This window comes from Myotis nattereri, assembly GCF_964212035.1.
Source record: "Myotis nattereri genome assembly, chromosome: 9".
In the NCBI taxonomy this organism is placed as follows: Eukaryota; Metazoa; Chordata; class Mammalia; order Chiroptera; family Vespertilionidae; genus Myotis; species Myotis nattereri.
In genome coordinates, this window is record NC_138084.1 from 10715538 (window position 1) to 10733258 (window position 17721).

Here is a 17721-nt window from a genome sequence, read left to right on the forward strand (position 1 = left end):
GATCTAGTATACACTGACATAAACCTACTTAACCAACGAATGTGATTTTGGTTATAGAAATCTCTTGAATTAGCCTTTTTCACTTTTTATTATTTTCATATTGTTTTTCCTTAAATATTTTTTCAAGTTATGTTTTTAATGATTTTTTTAAAAATCAGGTCTATTTCTTTAGTTTGAAAAAATTGCATAAAAAGTCTCACTAGTAAGATTTTTCCAGAAATCGGATAACAGGCCGTCTTGCACTTACATGAAAAAGGTCACTGAGGCCTGAACCAAGTCTCAGTAGACTAGAATGAGCTAGTCAAGACCTTCCCACATGTAAAATAATGTGGAAAACCTAGGCTGCGAAGCAACCCTGGCTTCATTGTCCTATTCCAGTTACCAGCAGGGACCACCAGGGCTTCACAATTTTCATAATGCACAATCTGGGTCACTTACAAGGAAAAAATTAAATAGTTTGTGCCAACGCGAATTGTAGTTTGGGCCTAATTTGTATTATGCCTCAGGAATGTGAGCAGAAGGCAAACAGTTATGTCAGATGGGAAATGTGACATTTCAAATAGGCGAGTTGCTTGTAAAATTTTGGCAACTGAGAGGCTTACTGATTAGAGTCTGTTGTTATTGTTTAAGCAGCAGATATGCCTAGGGCAACCAGGAAGTGAGCTGAGCATTGTTTTTCTACCATTGATGTCATTTGCTCACCTTATTTGCTTTCGTAAATATTCTTTTAAGATTCAGGTGCAGGATTCTTCCCCAGTGTTTGGCTTTATGATGCTTCCCCCGTGTTTGGCTTTGGCAGCTCAGGCGGACACAGTTTTTCAGAGGAACCAGCTCACTGCAGTGGTGTCGAGCACTAGTAGTTGCCACTGAGTTTGGGGCCCTGTGTGTATTTGAAATCAAGTTAACCACTTTTTCCTCCTTTGAATTTGAGATAAGGCAATTAACCAGCAGGGTAATTACTAGCGTACCCCTGGCTTTTATCCAGAATCATCATTATTTGGAGTAGGTATTAGCTATACTGAGCCATTAGAGCAGGGAGAATCTTCTGTCTATCTTTATTTATTTCTCCCTTCAGTTGGCCCAGCCTGCTCTCTAGCTGAGTGCAGTGGGCTGAAGAGCCTTATTGAGGCCTGTTTCTCAGGCTTATACTCTTTTAGTCAGTGTGTACTTATTCTGTGGTTGATTGTATTGGAGGAGAACGGGCAAATAATTCCTGCCCAAAGATTGGCAGCCTTATTTGATTTTCATTTTCAAGCTCTCCAGTACTCCCAATTCTAACAAAGGTATCAGTCATCTCTTTCTTGTTTTTTTTTTTTTTTTAAATTCTTTCCTTATCTATAACTTTAAGCAGCTTTATGTAGCTTATCATTGACCTGGGACTCTTATTCAACAAATATTTAACAACTGTGATTGGTGCCTGGAATATAAGGGAGAATGAAATTGATCTGGTTCCTGTTCTCATGAAATTCATAATTTGTTGGAAGAATCAAATTTTAACCAGATAATCACACACATATAATTATAAATTATTCTAGATCTCATGAGAACATGCATATGGCAGGGGAACTTAAATTTGTGTGTGGGTCAGAGAAAACTCTCTGAGAGCTTGAAATCTAGAAGATGAGTAATCTTTAACTAGATGAGTGGGGTGGAGTTAGGCTGAGGGTTAGGAGAGTATAGGAACAGCATAAGGCGCAGCATGTATAACGGGACTAGCTAGGAGATCGCATGTTTCAGCCAACTTAATGTTTAGGCATTTCATTCATTTTATACTTAGTACTGTTAAAATCATTCCTTCATTGCCTAGATCACTGAAAACACAGAGAGGGAAAAATTTTTTCTTTCAAGTGTTCCTCTATCTTTGTCCCTCCAATTTTTATATGTGCAAACTTAACAATCCTTTAAGGTCCAGCTCAAAAGCCATGTCAACCACAGGGCAAACCTGCTGCCCAGGCCTCATGATTTCATGAGGAAACTTTCAGTCCATTCCTGAGAAGAGAACAGAATTGGGAAAATAAGAAGCCCATTGTGACTGCAGAACAAGCAGCACTTTTAAGTTCAGCTCCATCCATTATATATTTCATATTTTGCTCCCCATCTTTCTGACTCCTGTATTTATTTTTTATTTCTGTACTTGGAGGGAGAGGGATATGATTTATTATCATTGTTGAATGCCAATATCATCCTTGAAGTAAGTCTTCCCTGAACTTGGCCACCTTCTCCTTGGATAGCAGTTACGTTTCTTCTTTTGCACTTTTTAATCTATCTTTCTTCTCCTACTTTCATTTATTCTGAATTTTATGTCTCTTGAGAACTGCCTATCATTTATACACATGCATCTATACATATATACTTATCCTGCCAATTGTGTTTTCTTTATTTCTTACCTATTTTGTATTAATCCAGTATTATTTTATTATTATTTCATCTTCCTATATTTTTACTGGGTAGAGAATTCTAGGTTTGTTATTTTTTTCTTTCAGCACTTTAAAGATGATATGCTAATCTTTTCTTATCTTCATTAATGAAAACTATTGAAAAATCAGATATCAATCTGATTATTGTTCTTTTGAAGGTAATACGGTTTTTTGATGATAATATGTTTTGTTTCCCTCTCATTTGGCTGATTTTCACTATCCCTTGGTATTGTTTTATTTGTATTTATTTTGTTTGGGGTTTGCAGAGATTCCTGTAAGTGTTGGGATATCCTCAGCTGCTCTCTCTTCAAATATTACCTGTGCCTGAACATTTTTACATATCCCCTATATCACTTAGGCTCTTATCAGCATTTCCATCCTTTTTTATTTCCTTTCTTGCTTCAGTTGGAGTATATTCTACTATCTGTATTGTAGATTACTAATCCATTCTTGAATTGGATCTAATTTTCTGATAAATCCCTAAATGTTCCAGTTGTTAAAGTTATCAAAAGATATGGAATATCTATTTTTTGAAAATATATTTTATTGATTTTTTTACAGAGTGGAAGGGAGAGGGATAGAGAATTAGAAACATCGATGAGAGAGAAACATCGATTAGCTGCCTCCTGCACACCCCCTACTGGGGATCGCAACCAAGGTACATGCCCTTGACCGAAATCGAACCCGGGACCCTTTAGTCCACAGGCCGATGCTCTATCTATTGAGCCAAACTGGTTAGGGCTGGAATATCTATTTTTATAGACTTTAGTTTTGCTGCAATTTTCCATTTTTTGTGATGTATTTTTTAAAACATATTAATCAGTTATTTTAAATTTTGTGTTTTATAATTTTAATACCTAAGGTATACTATGGGTCCATTTATATTATTAATTTCCCCTTTTGATCTACTGTCTTTGTATACCTGATAGTTTTTTGTTTAAATGCTGAACATTGAATGCTACATTCTGAAATACAATGTTTGTCTCATGGAAAATCAATCGTGTGATTGAGTGGTGTTTTGAACCAGTTTTTTTCTTCTTTTTTTTATGTAGATCAACATTTTTACTTGAAAGAATGACAAACTATAGTTTTCAAAAAAATCAAGTAAATAAAGTGAATAAAGTAGGCCTATTTCTTTAAGACAAACAACTGATAGTATTTTTTTAGTGTGTTTTTATTGATTTCAGAGGAAGGGAGATGAAGAGAGAGATTGAAACATTGAGGAGAGAGAGCTATCTACAGTATCTGCTGTCTCTTGCATGCCTCCTACTGGGGATCCAGCTCGCAACACCAGCAAGTACCCTGACCAGAAATCAAACCTACAATCTCTTGGTGTATGGGACGACGGTCAACCAAGGGAGCCACTGCCTGATGCAACTGATAGTATTCATTGTCAGTGACAAAATTGACAGTGCATTGAGTGAAAAACAGAGTTTTGGAGACGTGCATCCAGTACTGTGAGCTTGACACTTCCCCAATATTTAAAGACTTTTCTGATAAAATTGGTAATGTTAGCTAATGTGATTGTTATACTGTATAATGAAATATGTCTGTATTTGAGGGACCTGTATAAAACAGTGAATAAGTATTTTCCAAATTTGTGATGTTACAAAATCATGTATTAGAAAAAGAACCATTCAACATGTAAAATTGACCAAGATTTTAACATGACGGTATGAAAAATTCACCGAAATGGTTTCAGGCTGCACGTTGAATTTATTTTTTTTACTTTATCATTTTTTGAGATCTAGTATAGTATCAAAGAAGAATGTCCATGATTATCTAAAAAGACTATTAAAGTACTCCTCCCTTTTCCAATTATAAATCTGTGTGAGACTAGATTATTTTCATTGACATCAAGTGAAACAATATTCCAAACTTGAGTGCTTAACAAGTTTAGAATCCAGCTTTCTTTGCTTAAGGCAGACAAAAAAAAAATTTTTTTAAACCATATATTAGTGCTTCTCTTCTCACTATTTTCTTTGTTTTGGGAAAATAGATTTCTCATTAAAATATTTATTTTAATATATAATGATATTTTAAATAGTTCAATAAATATTTGAAAAAAGTCTCAGTCTTTAATTTATAATATGATAAATATTCTTGGACATAACCTTCATAAACTAAAGTTCTCTGGAGTTTTCAAAAAAATTTTAAGAATAAGGACCACTGAGATAGACTATCCTAGCTGAAAGCTATGTGTGGAAGAGGCTTGGATTACTAAAGCACTTACCTACATCCTTTTTCGTCTTGGAGAATGCCCAAAATTTCAAAAAAATTTTTTGTCATTTCTACATGACAAGAAAGGAACAGATTGGTTAATTTAATACCTATGTCACACAATTAAATATTATTCTTACCTAATTTATTAGATGTCAGATAGATTGCTTGCTTTATAATGTTGTATTGGATTCTGTGAGTATAGCTTTTGACTTGCTGATTATTGACTACATACAGAAAGACAAATGGCATGAGCACATAGTTCATAAATATTGGAAATTCTTACGTAGTTGGGAAAGAAGAGATTGAAGTGTTTTCAGTCTTGCTGCCCAGCATCAAAATTTGTTTTTGAGAGTTGCCTTGACTCTACATGTACATCAGCCAAGAGAGTGGTATTTAGTGAAGATGAAAAGCAAGGCCTTTGGTATTTCAGAAACAATTAAGATAGGATCAAGTTTCTTAAAACATTTCAGTTTTAGAAGGTTTTACAGAGATACCAAATTCCATTCCCCACCATTAATGAATACCATCATTTTTCTCCTGGAGAGAACATGCGTATATAAATAACACACCCGTGATTATAGAACGGCTAAAAGATAAGGTAGCTTTCTTCATAACTGTCTTATCAGACTCTTCTCATCCATATTGGTTTTACTCTTTTATGAATCTATCCTCTTTAGAGTTAAGGTTGTTCAATTTTGTTTTGATTATTCTCTGCTTGATTTTGTGTGTGAAAATCTTATTCCCGTGACAAAGTTTAATTATTGAGGGTAAGAACTATACATATTTTACATCATCCACAATGTCCTATCAGCACACAGACTCTTGATACTTGCTGTTCAGTTTAAACGTTGAGATGCAGGAAATTTATTTCCTGTCCTTAAGTGTTTATTGAGACTATACTATGTGTAAGGTGCTGTGTTAGGCACCAATAGATACGCATTTGCACATTTTGCTTTTGTACTGAAGAAGCAAATGGCAAAGCGAAGTGTGGAGGATTCTGAGTCTTCTCGTTTTGAAGTTGTTCTCATGGCAGTAGAATTTTTATGAAAGAAAACGTCTTCTTCAAAATATTAGAGGTGAAGAGGTTTAGCAAAGGAATTGCAGAGTTCCCCTCCTTGGTGCATATGGTTCTCAATCAGATTTTAAATAGCTCTGAAGGCAGAATTGATTTTTATCTTACACTTGAACTGATGTTTGCACTGATGGTCAATGGGTCTGGTAGACATTGGTTTTTACATTAAGAGGCCCGAACCTTTCTCGTCTTGCCTTTGTTGTGGGCAGGCCCCTAACCAGGCTTGTACCAGTCCTAGGCAGTTGCACTGAGTTTGGCTTTGAACTCATACATAGATATATTAGAAAGTCAATCTTCCCACCAACCTTAAATGAGTTTTAAAAAAGTACTTCTCTGGGCATAAAATGTTTGAGTGCACTTACAACTGACTAGCCATACTAATGAGCTGTTGCAGTGACATTTCTTGGCCTTGAGTTTGGCTAATCTGATAGATTTAAAATATATATATATAATGAAAATGCTTATTCAAAAGAAGTTTATAATGTGGCATCGTGGGCTCTGCAGACAGACTGCCTGGCTCTGCAGACAGACTGCCTCGCTGTGCCACTTTGTGGCTGTGGCACCTTCAATGAGGTTACTCCTAGTGCTTAGAGCTCATTGCCTATAAAACAGGAAGTAATGGAGCTGTTGGATTAGCTGAGTTAATGCATATAATATATCAGCTTTATAAGAGTTGACTATTATTATTGTTTTTATTTCTGCTAGTTAATCAGGTCATATTTTATGGTTTCCATAATTAATCATAGTAAAACCACCTTGTTCACCAATCCTCCACTCACATGCTCAGTTTCTAGGCTATGCTCTTTGTTGCTGGAGTCTTATGAATTTTGTAATTATGTTTTTTTTGTGAAGGTGACGGCATCACAATAGCGAGAGATGTATTTCATATAAGATTCAGTGTTTGAATATCGAATTATGCTCAGTTATCTCCCCATATATGCTGCCACTGGCAATGGTCCAGGCATGCCTATTGTTAGTCACTTCCAGGGAGAATGTATTCTTCCGTAAGATCGTCTTTGAGTAGCAGGCAGCATCCCTGAGCCAACTGCAAGTTATTGGGTATCTCCTGCAGCCTCTGGTCCTGTGAAAACTTACTGAGGGCGAAGCCTGTTGTGCTTCTATTTGTGTGTTTTGTGTGTTTTTTTGTCCTCCTTAAAGAAAGCTGTGGGAGAATATCACTTACTTGTGATGTCTCCACGTTCTCTCACACGTGCAAATATAAGGGAACACATCCCTTCATCATGAGCTGATCAGAAAACCAAGATTGGCTCTTGAATTCTTATAACTGTGCCAAATAAGCCGGAAACACGTTTTGTTGTTTGCAGGTGTTGAAACGTAGAGTATGCATTCTGAATGTGACAGAGTAGTTCATTTTTCTGTTAAAAGTTAAAGTTCTTTCCTTCTGGCATCATTGTTTTTTAATATGCTTTTTTGTTGTTGTTGTTGTTGAAATATTGCCATCTCTTTACAGGATGAAATTCTACACTCTATTTCCTTTCTCTTCTCCCCTCAGGAAAATATGGGAAAATGAGGCAAAAACAGCATCTTCTTGCCTTATTTTCCTGTAGAGGTAGACAGTGGGTTGAGGGGTGAGAGGCATGAACAAGTTACTCCCCAAACAATATTTCACTGAGACCTTCTGGATGGACTCTAACTGCAACAATGGGGTAGAAATAGATGTACCAGGGACTTCTAGTTTCTAGAAAGGGGAATCTCAAACCAGGACAGGCCTTGTGAGATGGACCTACTCTACCTGAGCATATTTGCTTTATTCTTGGGACCATTACAGGCTTTTAGATGATTTAGGTCCATTGTAAATTCCAAGAAAGGATCAAATGAAATATTTTCTGTCCAGCAGATTTGCCGCTGCTGCCCGGGGAAGTGGAGGACGTAAGCACCCACATTCCTTCCAGCATTCCTCCTGCAGCTGACATTCCTCCCGCAGCCCAGCCTCTGACCCCTGCAGTCAATCCAAGGCCCACGGTGGAAAGAGCGGACACGCAAAAGGACGAGGTACTCCATGGTAGACTCCATCTGTCTCGAAATTGCAGTGGTTTTGCAACTTGTCCTTTCAGAGAAATGCTCCTCTACCCGTCTCTCTTGTATTTTTCTCAGATTTGGGAAAATTCCAAATTCAAGTTGCTTATTTGGGCCCCTCTCACGGCCGTCTATTGCTATTGTATATGTTTCTTTTTAAACACAGAGAGCGATTGTGTTTTTACATGGAAACTAGTTTTTTTAGAATATGTTTTTACTGATTTCAGGGAGAGAGCGAAGGAGAGAGAAACATCAATGATGAGAGAGAATCATCAGTCAGCTGCCTCCTGCATGCCCCCTAGTGTGGATGGAGGCCTCAACCCCAGCATGTGCCCTGAATGGGGATCGAACAGTGACCAATGAGTTAATGGGTCGATGCTCAACCACTGAGCACACCGGCCATGGAAAATATTTTTATTCCCTGACGTATCTCTATAGGCCAGTGCTACCTGGGGACAATGCAACCGAAAGGACAGAGGAAGGGGACAGATGGCTTTCTTATGTCTTTTAGTCCGAACTGGCCTTTTTTCTTTGTATTATTGTTCCTAAGGCCCTGTAGACATCCTGTATTTGTTAAGGTAAAGCTAGGCTGCTCCAGGAGAGAACCCCAACAATAATTCGGTGGTGGAGGGGATAGAAGTTTCTTTCTTTCCTGGAATAACCTGTGGAGGGTCTCTCAAGTTAGCAAGTGGCTCTGTTCCCTGGACTCACCACGGCTCCTTCTCTCTGGAACTCCACTCTGCCTCCAGACACTGTCCTCAACTGCATGCTTCGGGTCAGGTCCCTATTTTTCCGGGGGCAGGGGATGAGAGCGCCTGCTGCAAGTCAGGTCCCCATCCTTCCGGGGGCAGGGGATGAGAGCACATGCTGCAAGTCAGGTTCCCATTTTTCCGGGGGCAGGGGATAAGAGCCCGAGGCAGCCTGCTTCCCCAGGCTCAGAGCTCAGGGCTCCATTTCTGCTCACGCCCTATTGGCAGCCACTCAGTCACATGTTCCTACCCACCCCAAGGGAGGCTGGGAAGTGTCATCAGCTGTTTGCTTCCCCAGCAGGGTAGAATGGAATCTCTGCCACATGAGTCCTCTCCCAAATGCACCACTTGAAAGTCACCCTTCGCCATCCTTTACAGCTCTTCTGCATGTACTCGAAAAAGGTGCACCATCAGAGGCTGCCAGATGTGACCTTTATCATCCAGTTCACTCGAACATGAAAGGGGATCAGGAACAGAGGTTGCCAAGGGCTCTTCACTATCTCTTTCTAAGAAAGCCCTTAGGATGTTTCTTGATTATTTAATTATCAGGTACGAGTCTTGCCACTTGAAGATATTTGGTTATGGAAGCAGTCGTTCAATCAGAAATAATCCATGCATTTCAATTTTAAATTACCCATTTATTATAAGACTTTGTTCACTGGTATGGCAAACTTATGTCTAGGGTGCTAGTAGGCTTATGTTAAACCCCTAAATTGGTTACCAGGTAAACTGGCAGGGATGGCCACTTTTCGGTGTGCTTTTTGAATTGTGGATTGCTTTTGTTGAATAGTAAGAAACTAAAATTGCAAGGTTATTTCTGGCAGAAATGAGTTTCTTTCAAAGACTTGTTTATGACTTCCATTGTAACCATACAAATGATTTGACCAACTCGTGGTCACTGCATCTGGTGCCATTGTGGAAATGTTTATAAAATGATTTTAGTTGATGGGTTAAAAGAAAACCCGGAATGATTTCTGGAACCTGTCAAACATCCTGTAAAATGCTATTTAAAACCCTGTATATGATTGTATCTTCAAAAAGAATATACATTTCTTCCCAGAAAATGTCAACATTTTAAAATATTGGAATCAAAATGATATAAACATGTTTGTGTTGGCAAACTCATGAGACATAGATGAATAACTTTTGAATATCCCTTGGTTTGGGATTTTTATTTCTAATCACCATTTGGAAGATAAACTTTTCAGAACCGTCTAGAAATCATAATACTGCACTAACTCTGCCATGGTTTAATAGTATTAATCTTACTTTAAAGCACCCAATGCCAGTATAAGACCGTCAGCATCAACTTCCAGCAAATGTGTCCTGTAAGGGCCTACCAAGGGGCTAGACCAGGGGTGGGAAAACTTTTTGACTCGAGGGCCACAATGGGTTCTCAAACTGGACCGGAGGGCCGGAACGAAAGCATGGATGGAGTGTTTGTGTGAACTAATATAAATTCAAAGTAAACATCATTACATAAAAGGGTACGGTCTTTTTTTTTTTTAGTTTTATTCATTTCAAACGGGCCGGATCCGGCCCGCGGGCCGTAGTTTGCCCACGGCTGGGCTAGACCCAGTTGCTTTCTATGACTTCAGTCTGCAAAGATGAAAATGTACCCTGGATGGCCCAACATCCTGTAATTGCCTAATAGGAATCCACAGCTTCCTAGTATGGATCAGACCAATTTTTAAAAAAATTGTTGTTGTTAATTTGATCACTGGTTTTATACATGTGCATTTCCCCCCTTAGAGTCAAACATTTCCCAAGAACCTTCCAGTTTCTATTTGTGAATAATTTCTTGCCTTAGTTAATATATTTTGATGAAAGTAATTCACATTAGAAAGATGAAAAATTGTGAGTTCCTCCTCCCCATCCCCAACCCATAGAAGAGGTCATAGAAGAAACTTGTATAGTATGTTTTTAATGGGAGATCTCCTGTTTTTCCAATTCATATAGGGTCTTCAAAATTTTTCACCTATAAAGACAGTTTACTTACCATATTGCTTTGTAATAGAGCCTACAGCCAAATGCTGCTGTCATTGATTTGAGCATTAGTTCTGCTTTCTTTGACTTGCCTATGTGGTATCCTGAATGAAAATGACTCCTCTTGTAGCAGTTGCACTTAGAATAAGTCACATGAGCAATTTAAGGAAACTAGCAGTGTTCTGCCAGTGTATGAATTCTGTTCCCCAGAGGCTCAAAAAGATTTCAATTAGATTTGAAATTATATACCTGAAATCTACATATTTCAGCTCTTTAGGCAAAAATAACAAGTTAATAACTTAATTCACAGTTGTTTTCTGTGTGATAGTGCGAGACTTGGCATTCCATTGCACAAATGCTTCTCTTTGAAATAAATCAGAATTGGAGTTTGCAACTAATTTGGAGTCTTGTAGCTCAGGACCCTAAGATGAACCTTACTTGAAAGAAGGGAATTCCCAAAGTGTGCCAGAGTAGCCAACAGCTGAAATACATAAACAGAAGTGCGACTTTGATGTCTTTTGAAAGCTGCCATTTTAAAGTTCGCAGTGAAGTGTTCTGAGTTGCAGTGTGTGTCCCCTTCTTCCCTCCCTCCCTCCTTACCTCCCTCCCTCCCTCCCTCCCTTTCTCCCTCCCTTCCTCCCTTCTTCCCTTTCTCTCTTTCCTTTTTAAAAGTTAGGTTTATTGAGATTGCATTTACAGAGTAAAATTTACCATTTTGGCATGTATATAGTAAAAAATACTAAATAAAAACCCGAAATACTTTTTATTTATATTTAGGATTTTTAAATGGCATCATTAACATATATAGTAAAATAATAGTTACTTTTTAAAAAATATTATTTTTATTGATTTCAGAGAGAGAGAGGGGGGGGGGGGGAGAAACATCAATGATCAGAAAGAATCATTGATTGGCTGCCTCCTGCATGCCCCCCAAGGGGATCAAGCCCACAACCCAAGGGATTCCTGCCCTTGACCAGGAATCTAACTGTGACCTCCTGGTTCATAGGTCGACACTTAACCACTGAGCCATGGCAGCTGGGCAATAGTTACCTTTTAAGTCCTATGTTGTTTTATAAATTTCTAAATGTTATGTTGATTTATAAATCTATAAATACTAGGGTATTCATAATTACATATTCACAATTACTTTGCTCTAATAACTGATTTATTACTATTCAGTCTGCAAGAGCCATTGATATATACTAAATGTTAATAAAACTCAGAATAGTACGTTAATACAAAATTATAATGTCAGAGGCTTGGAAAAAACCCAAGATGCATACTAGTAAAAATGTATGCTAAAATTGCTACGATTTACAAATTATCCATCTATACCTCCCTTCCCCAACCACTCTTTGTATCTATGTGTGTGCATATTCTGAAAGAACGTTAGGTAGAAAGTTTACTTTTGAAATTATAGTGTAAAATAAACTAAGTCCTAAAGTAAGTTAGACACCTCAACTTCAGTAAGAAGTCAATTTTTTCTTCAGTTGGGTTCACTTTTTGTATTATAACATTTGTTCTTACTTCTCATACTTACAATTTCTTAAATAGTTGATATTCTTTCTTGCCCTTAGTTCTTAGACGTTCATTTTCTTTTGCTTGGGGTGTTTTCTGTCCTCTCTGTTCTCTCAGACTCACTCTCTCTTTTCCTCTTTAACTTGTACTAGTCCTTTCTGAGCTGGGATCAGCTTAGGCATCACTCCCGGAAGTTCTCCTTGACCTCCAGGCTGGGGTTAGTGTCCCTGCTCTAGGATCCCATTGCACCTTGTATGTACTCCTGGAACAACATTGTGTTATATTTGCTTCTTTTCAATTTGCTCGACCGCATGTAACTGTAATCTCCTGGTAGGCTGGGATGGCAGCCTTTTCATTCTGGTACCATTGCTCTCCTATGCCTAGCACAGGGTCTGGTAATATAAAAACAAGGCATGATGCCTACTTCCTTTAACCAGGTATGCAAGGCAGCAAGGGTCCCCTGAGCCGGAATGCACTGGTAAAATGGTGCTCCCCTGTGTCCCTGTCAGGGTCCTTCAGGATGGGGCCAGGCCTGCAAGCCGCAGTGCTTATCGCTGAGTAGACCTGGAGACTGCAGGGATGCTCACATGCAGGAAATGAACATGTTGCCTGCTTGTGTTTCTTCACTTGAGCTGCTTTCAGCACTATTACTGCATGGCCACTTTGTGGCGTTGAAGTTTCATCTCAGAAAGTGACCACGATGATCGGTCCCTCTGCAGGCTGACTGGCCCCCTTTGTCGGCTGCTCCAGACGGCATGGTATTATGTGGAGCCTTGAGTGCTTCCAATTATATGCTATGGGATTTGTTTAGCTTATCCAGGAAAGGGCTTTTCTCCCCGGCGGCGATGACCAGGCCTAGGGAAGACTTCCAGGTTGATTTTTCCTGTGTGTTTGGAGAAGGGGAAGCTTTCCCTGAAGACTCTGGATTCAGAACTCACTTCCCTTTCTAACTGACTGCCTAGTCTGGGGCACGTGACTTCGCCGTTCAGTTCCTTGTGAGATGGGTTGTTTGAAGATCACTGCTCTTGCCCACACAGTTCCGAGTACCAGGGCTGGCCCTTGGTGGGAACCCACTCCAGTGAGAGCTCCCATCACCCTTGTCAGGAGAGCGTGCACTTTCTAATAAAGAGGAAATCAACAGGCCTCTGAAATGTGTTCTCTTGCTGGTTTTACTGAGAAAGGATGAAAGATGGCCAGGTGTTTGCTATTAACCCTGCACCCCTATGAGGTTCAACTTATCCAATGGACAGGAGATAATCTATTTTTTATGGTTGTGGTTTTTTTTTCTTTCTTTCACCTTTAATAACAGCACGGTTTCTGAGCTATATGCTCCATTATCAAGAACATTGCAAAAGCCACTCAATGAGATCATTTTCCAGGCAAGAATATTTAAAGCTGATTATGGCTTCAGGGCATTTTTTTTCATTCCTGCATAAACCATAGTTTTCAATTATTTCAGAACCACCATACATATTATAGAGCTGCACAGGGGTGCCAGATGAGTTCACGTGTCACACACCGTTTGCTTGGGGAGAGGCTCTTGAAGGGGTGATACAGTGAGATTTAAGGCATTCTCTTTTTGTTTAGTGGGACATACGCTTTTAAAAAAATCTAACTTCTTTTAGACAGTGCTTAAAACACAGATTATGAATAAATTGATACAAAATTATTATACCTCTTTGCATTTACTCTGGCTTGTAGATAAATTCTGTAATATTTTAAAAATTCTTGGTAGGACAAAAGGATCCTGGACTTTTAGATTTAAGGAGATACTGTGTGTTTTAATTCCTACTCTTATTGGACCAGGAATTATAGGTATTATCTGAAGAAGTAAATGAAATAAGTATAGAGTACTTTTAACTTTAAAAATTGTTTTGTTAAGTCCTAGCCAGTTTGGCTCAATGAATAGAGTGTAGGCCTGCAGACGGAAGGGTCCCGGGTTCGATTCCGGTCAAGGGCACATGCCCAGGTAGTGGGTTTAGTCCCCACTAGGGGACATGCAGGAGGCAGCCAATCAACGATTCTCTCTCATCATTGGTGTTTCTATCTCTCTCTCCCTTTCCCTTTCTCTTTGAAATCAATAAAAATATTTTAAAAAAAGATAATTGTTTTGTTGATATGTCTTTTATGGTAAATGGTGAAAATGTATTCAAGGTTGATCAAAATCTTCAGGTGTATTTTTTCACACTTTAAATATAAACCTTTAGTTTTTCCATATGCTTCCAGTCCTAACACTACAGGTGGTAAAAATGTAATGAATGTGTGCAAGAGAGATTTTCTGCTTCTTGCTGTGGGCAGAATTAGTTAGTGATATTGTTTAGAGGCAGGGAGGTACAAATGGGGCATTTTAAGGGGCTTACATTAGGTCAAATTGAATAAGTGACTGTATTTCTTTCTTAAAAGACGGCCTTACCAGCTGAGAGAGTTGGAGTCTAAAAAATGTTTAATTAAATATAGGGAATTCACGTTTTGGACTTTATCTTCATTTACAATGGTTGTAAATGATTTTCCTCCTTTGCTACCTCTTGCAGATACTCGGGGATGAAGTTCAGCCCTTCAGACTTGATGAAGAATTTGATTATGACACTGTGATGCTAACCCCCAAGTTCACTCCTGCAGAGGTAGAAGCCATCAAAGAACAACTATCCAAGCACAAGCGAGAGAACACCAACGCGGACTTGGAGGAACCCCGTGACTGATTCACCAAGACATCTTCCTGTTTACATTTATTTTGTTCTTATTCAAGCAAAAGTAGAATAAATGATAAACCTACTGGAAGCCCCTCTGTGGAAATTTATGTGTGCATTGATTTGTCAGAGTTACTTGCCTATAGGGAGATGCTGCTAACAAGACCACAGAGATCTCCGCCCTCACAGAGCTCCCTTCTGTCACGTTGTTGCTGCATCCATGGCGGGTAGGGGGCGATGGAGGTGGCAAGTTGGGACAGGAGTCAACACCCACTGAAGGGTCAGTTTGAAGAGAGCAGTACAACTAGGTAACACGGGGCATTGTAACAAAGATTGGAAGCATCTTCCCACCTTTTTGGGGATGAAGGACAGTTACGCATGAAAAATGCGTTGTGTCACAGAGAGAAGTACTGATTATGTGGGGAGGTTATTGGCCGCAACTATCCAGACATATTGGTATGAATCTGATTGCTGAGAGGCTGGGCTTCTAGGATTGATTGGGAAAGGCATGACTGGAAAAGAAGGCAACTGAGAATTGATTCTATGTCATGTATTAAATTCTTGTACTTTGTTATCGCCATTGTGATAGCTACAAAGTGCAAGGAATGATCTCTGTCTGCAGAAGCATAAAATATAATTTGAAGAGGCAAGACATAGATAGAAAAAACAACTAGAGAATGTGAAGCTTATGAAGTGCTAATTGTGTAGACTACCCATACATGCCTTAAGGAAAGGAGAATAGATGGCTGGAGGCACAGGTGCAGGGGGAGTAGTATGTATGAAGTCATTTTTATTATTGAAGGAATCCGTTACAAATCAAATGCACTTAGTCTTAATTAGTTTTCACTCAGGCCTGTGCTCATGTACATGCATGTGTGTGTATATGTGTATTCATAGAAATGGCCATTTATATCCTTATGAAAGAATGTTCTCGATTTAACATTACAGTAGAGTCAAGTGATTTCCACATTTTTTTTTTATTTAGTCAACAAACTCTCATTAAACACCCTTTATGTGCCAAGGCAATGGGGCGGATACAAGTAGATGTGGTCTGATGTTGTGGGGAAGACAGATGTATACATAAATAATTATAGTAGAGTTATGCTGTCTAATAGAATAGCCACTGGCTGCATGTGGAGCACTTGAAACGTAGCTCATGTGACAGAGTAACTGATTTTTTTAATCCTCACCCAAGGAGTGAGGATATTATTTCTATTGATTTTTAGAGAGAGTGGAATGGAGGGAGCCGGGGAGATGGAGAAAAACATTGATGTGAGAGAGACACATCTATTAGTTGCCTCTGGTTTGCACCCTGACTAGGACTAGGGATTGAACCTGCAACTGAGGTATATGCCCTTGACTGGAAATTGAACCAGTGACTCTTTGGTCCATGGGCTAATGCTCTAACCACAGAGCAAAACCAGCCAGGGCAAAGAACTGATTTCTAGATGTTAATTTTGTTTTAATTTAAAATAAGTTGATATTTGATACAGTTCTTATAAAAATTTCTAGTACATTTGGAACAACTTAGATATGTGCATCTGTACTTCTTCAACTGTACTTTTATGACATGTAAATACAGATCAATTATTTTTGATTACAGCTTAGTGTCTAAATTGGAAATATGCTACAAATGTGAAATACTCATTGGAGTTCAAAGGATTAATATGAGAAACTGTAGACTGTCTTGTTATATTTTTGTATTGATTACATGTTGAAATGATATTTTGGATATACCAGATTAAATAAAAAGCATTATTAAAATTCACCCCTTCCTTTTTACCTTTTAGAGGAGGCTCCTGGAACATTTACAATCACACATGCGGCTTGCATATTCTTACTTGCAGCTCTGCAGTAAAGAGTGTTGTAAGAGTCCTGTGTATGTGAGCTCCTGGGACAAAGCAAGTTGGAGTGATTGCACCATGCCATGGAGAGCTGGGGCGTCTTCACAGAGGAGGTGGCCTTTGACAGTGGTCAGGAAGAAAGGAGTTTTTGACTGTAGGCTATTAAAATAGCTTGTCTGGGAGATGATAGGAGCCCGAGTTAAAGCGGTGTACTTGGAAGTAAAGGGCATACATTTGATTAGAGCTTTGGATGCAGAACTAGCAAGGATTGTTGACTGATGTGGGAATGAGAGAGCAATTGCGAGGTTAAGGAGATTTTAGCATGCAAACTATATAGCGCACCAACTTGAGGAGGGAATCCCGTGGTGATATAATTTTTCACAGGATCAGACACACTCTTTTGACTCAATCTATACACAGCACTTTGGCATTTTAAATAAAGAAAAGACTTCACCATTTTAAAGGCATCTCAATTTTATGGACTTCAATAGTTTTCTAATAGAAGAAACAAAGCCATCCTTCCAAGTGTTTAAAAAGAATAGCATTTTTGTGTCGTATTTCATTACCTGGGCTGGGTCGGTGGCAGGTGAATGATACCGCAGAGCATTCTGTCTGTAGAGTTGGTGTACTGCGTCTTGGCTTCGGTCCTTCCGGCAATTCTTGATTCCTGCATTATTTGGGGGCAATTGTGCATTACAGCAAAAGTGACACTGGAAAATGGGTCCCTGAAAGCCTCTCAATGAAATAGATTTGTCTCAGTTGTACCGTTACTCTTGCCCTAACTAGCAACTCCTCCTCCATGACTTTCAGCTTTATGGATCCCCTGAACGATGTAAATGGCTTGTTTTACGCTGGCTGGCAACCCCTAGCCGAGTGCCTCTAAGAGAAGCCCGCGTGTGTATTGATGGATAATGCCTATGTGGAATAGGTAGCGCCACCCGAGGTAAGATTAATGCGCAGTAGAAGGTAAGGAGGTGCACCTGTATGTATACACCAACATGGGAGGGGAGAACATGAAAAATTGTTAAGTGTCTTGAAATAATGTGGCGTTTGCCACGCAAACTAGCTTGAATGAAGATTTCAAGCCTGCCACCCTGCGTGTGGTGGCACACTGAGCAATCTTAGAGAAAAAATATTGACCGGGTATTGAAATTCCTGATTCTTTCATCAAGAATCCCCACCACCCCT

At 39.0% G+C, this 17721-nt stretch overlaps 1 protein-coding gene across 10 annotated transcripts in view; it reads left to right on the forward strand.

Annotated features, from left to right (window-relative positions):
* IFTAP (intraflagellar transport associated protein) overlaps nucleotides 1-16456 on the forward strand; it is a 60633-nt gene extending 44177 nt beyond the window's left edge. For 7 of the 10 annotated variants that reach the window (XM_081099346.1, XM_081099345.1, XM_081099343.1 and 4 more), the window contains 2 exons: nucleotides 7571-7725; nucleotides 14534-16456. In XM_081099346.1, the coding sequence (XP_080955472.1) occupies nucleotides 7571-7725; nucleotides 14534-14701 (323 nt within the window). In that variant the 3' untranslated portion in view covers nucleotides 14702-16456. Of the gene's footprint in view, nucleotides 1-7567; nucleotides 7726-14533 lie in introns of all 10 variants that reach the window. The other 3 variants (XM_081099339.1, XM_081099337.1, XM_081099340.1) reach the window with 1 other exon arrangement.
* Nucleotides 16457-17721: the final 1265 nt, after the last annotated feature.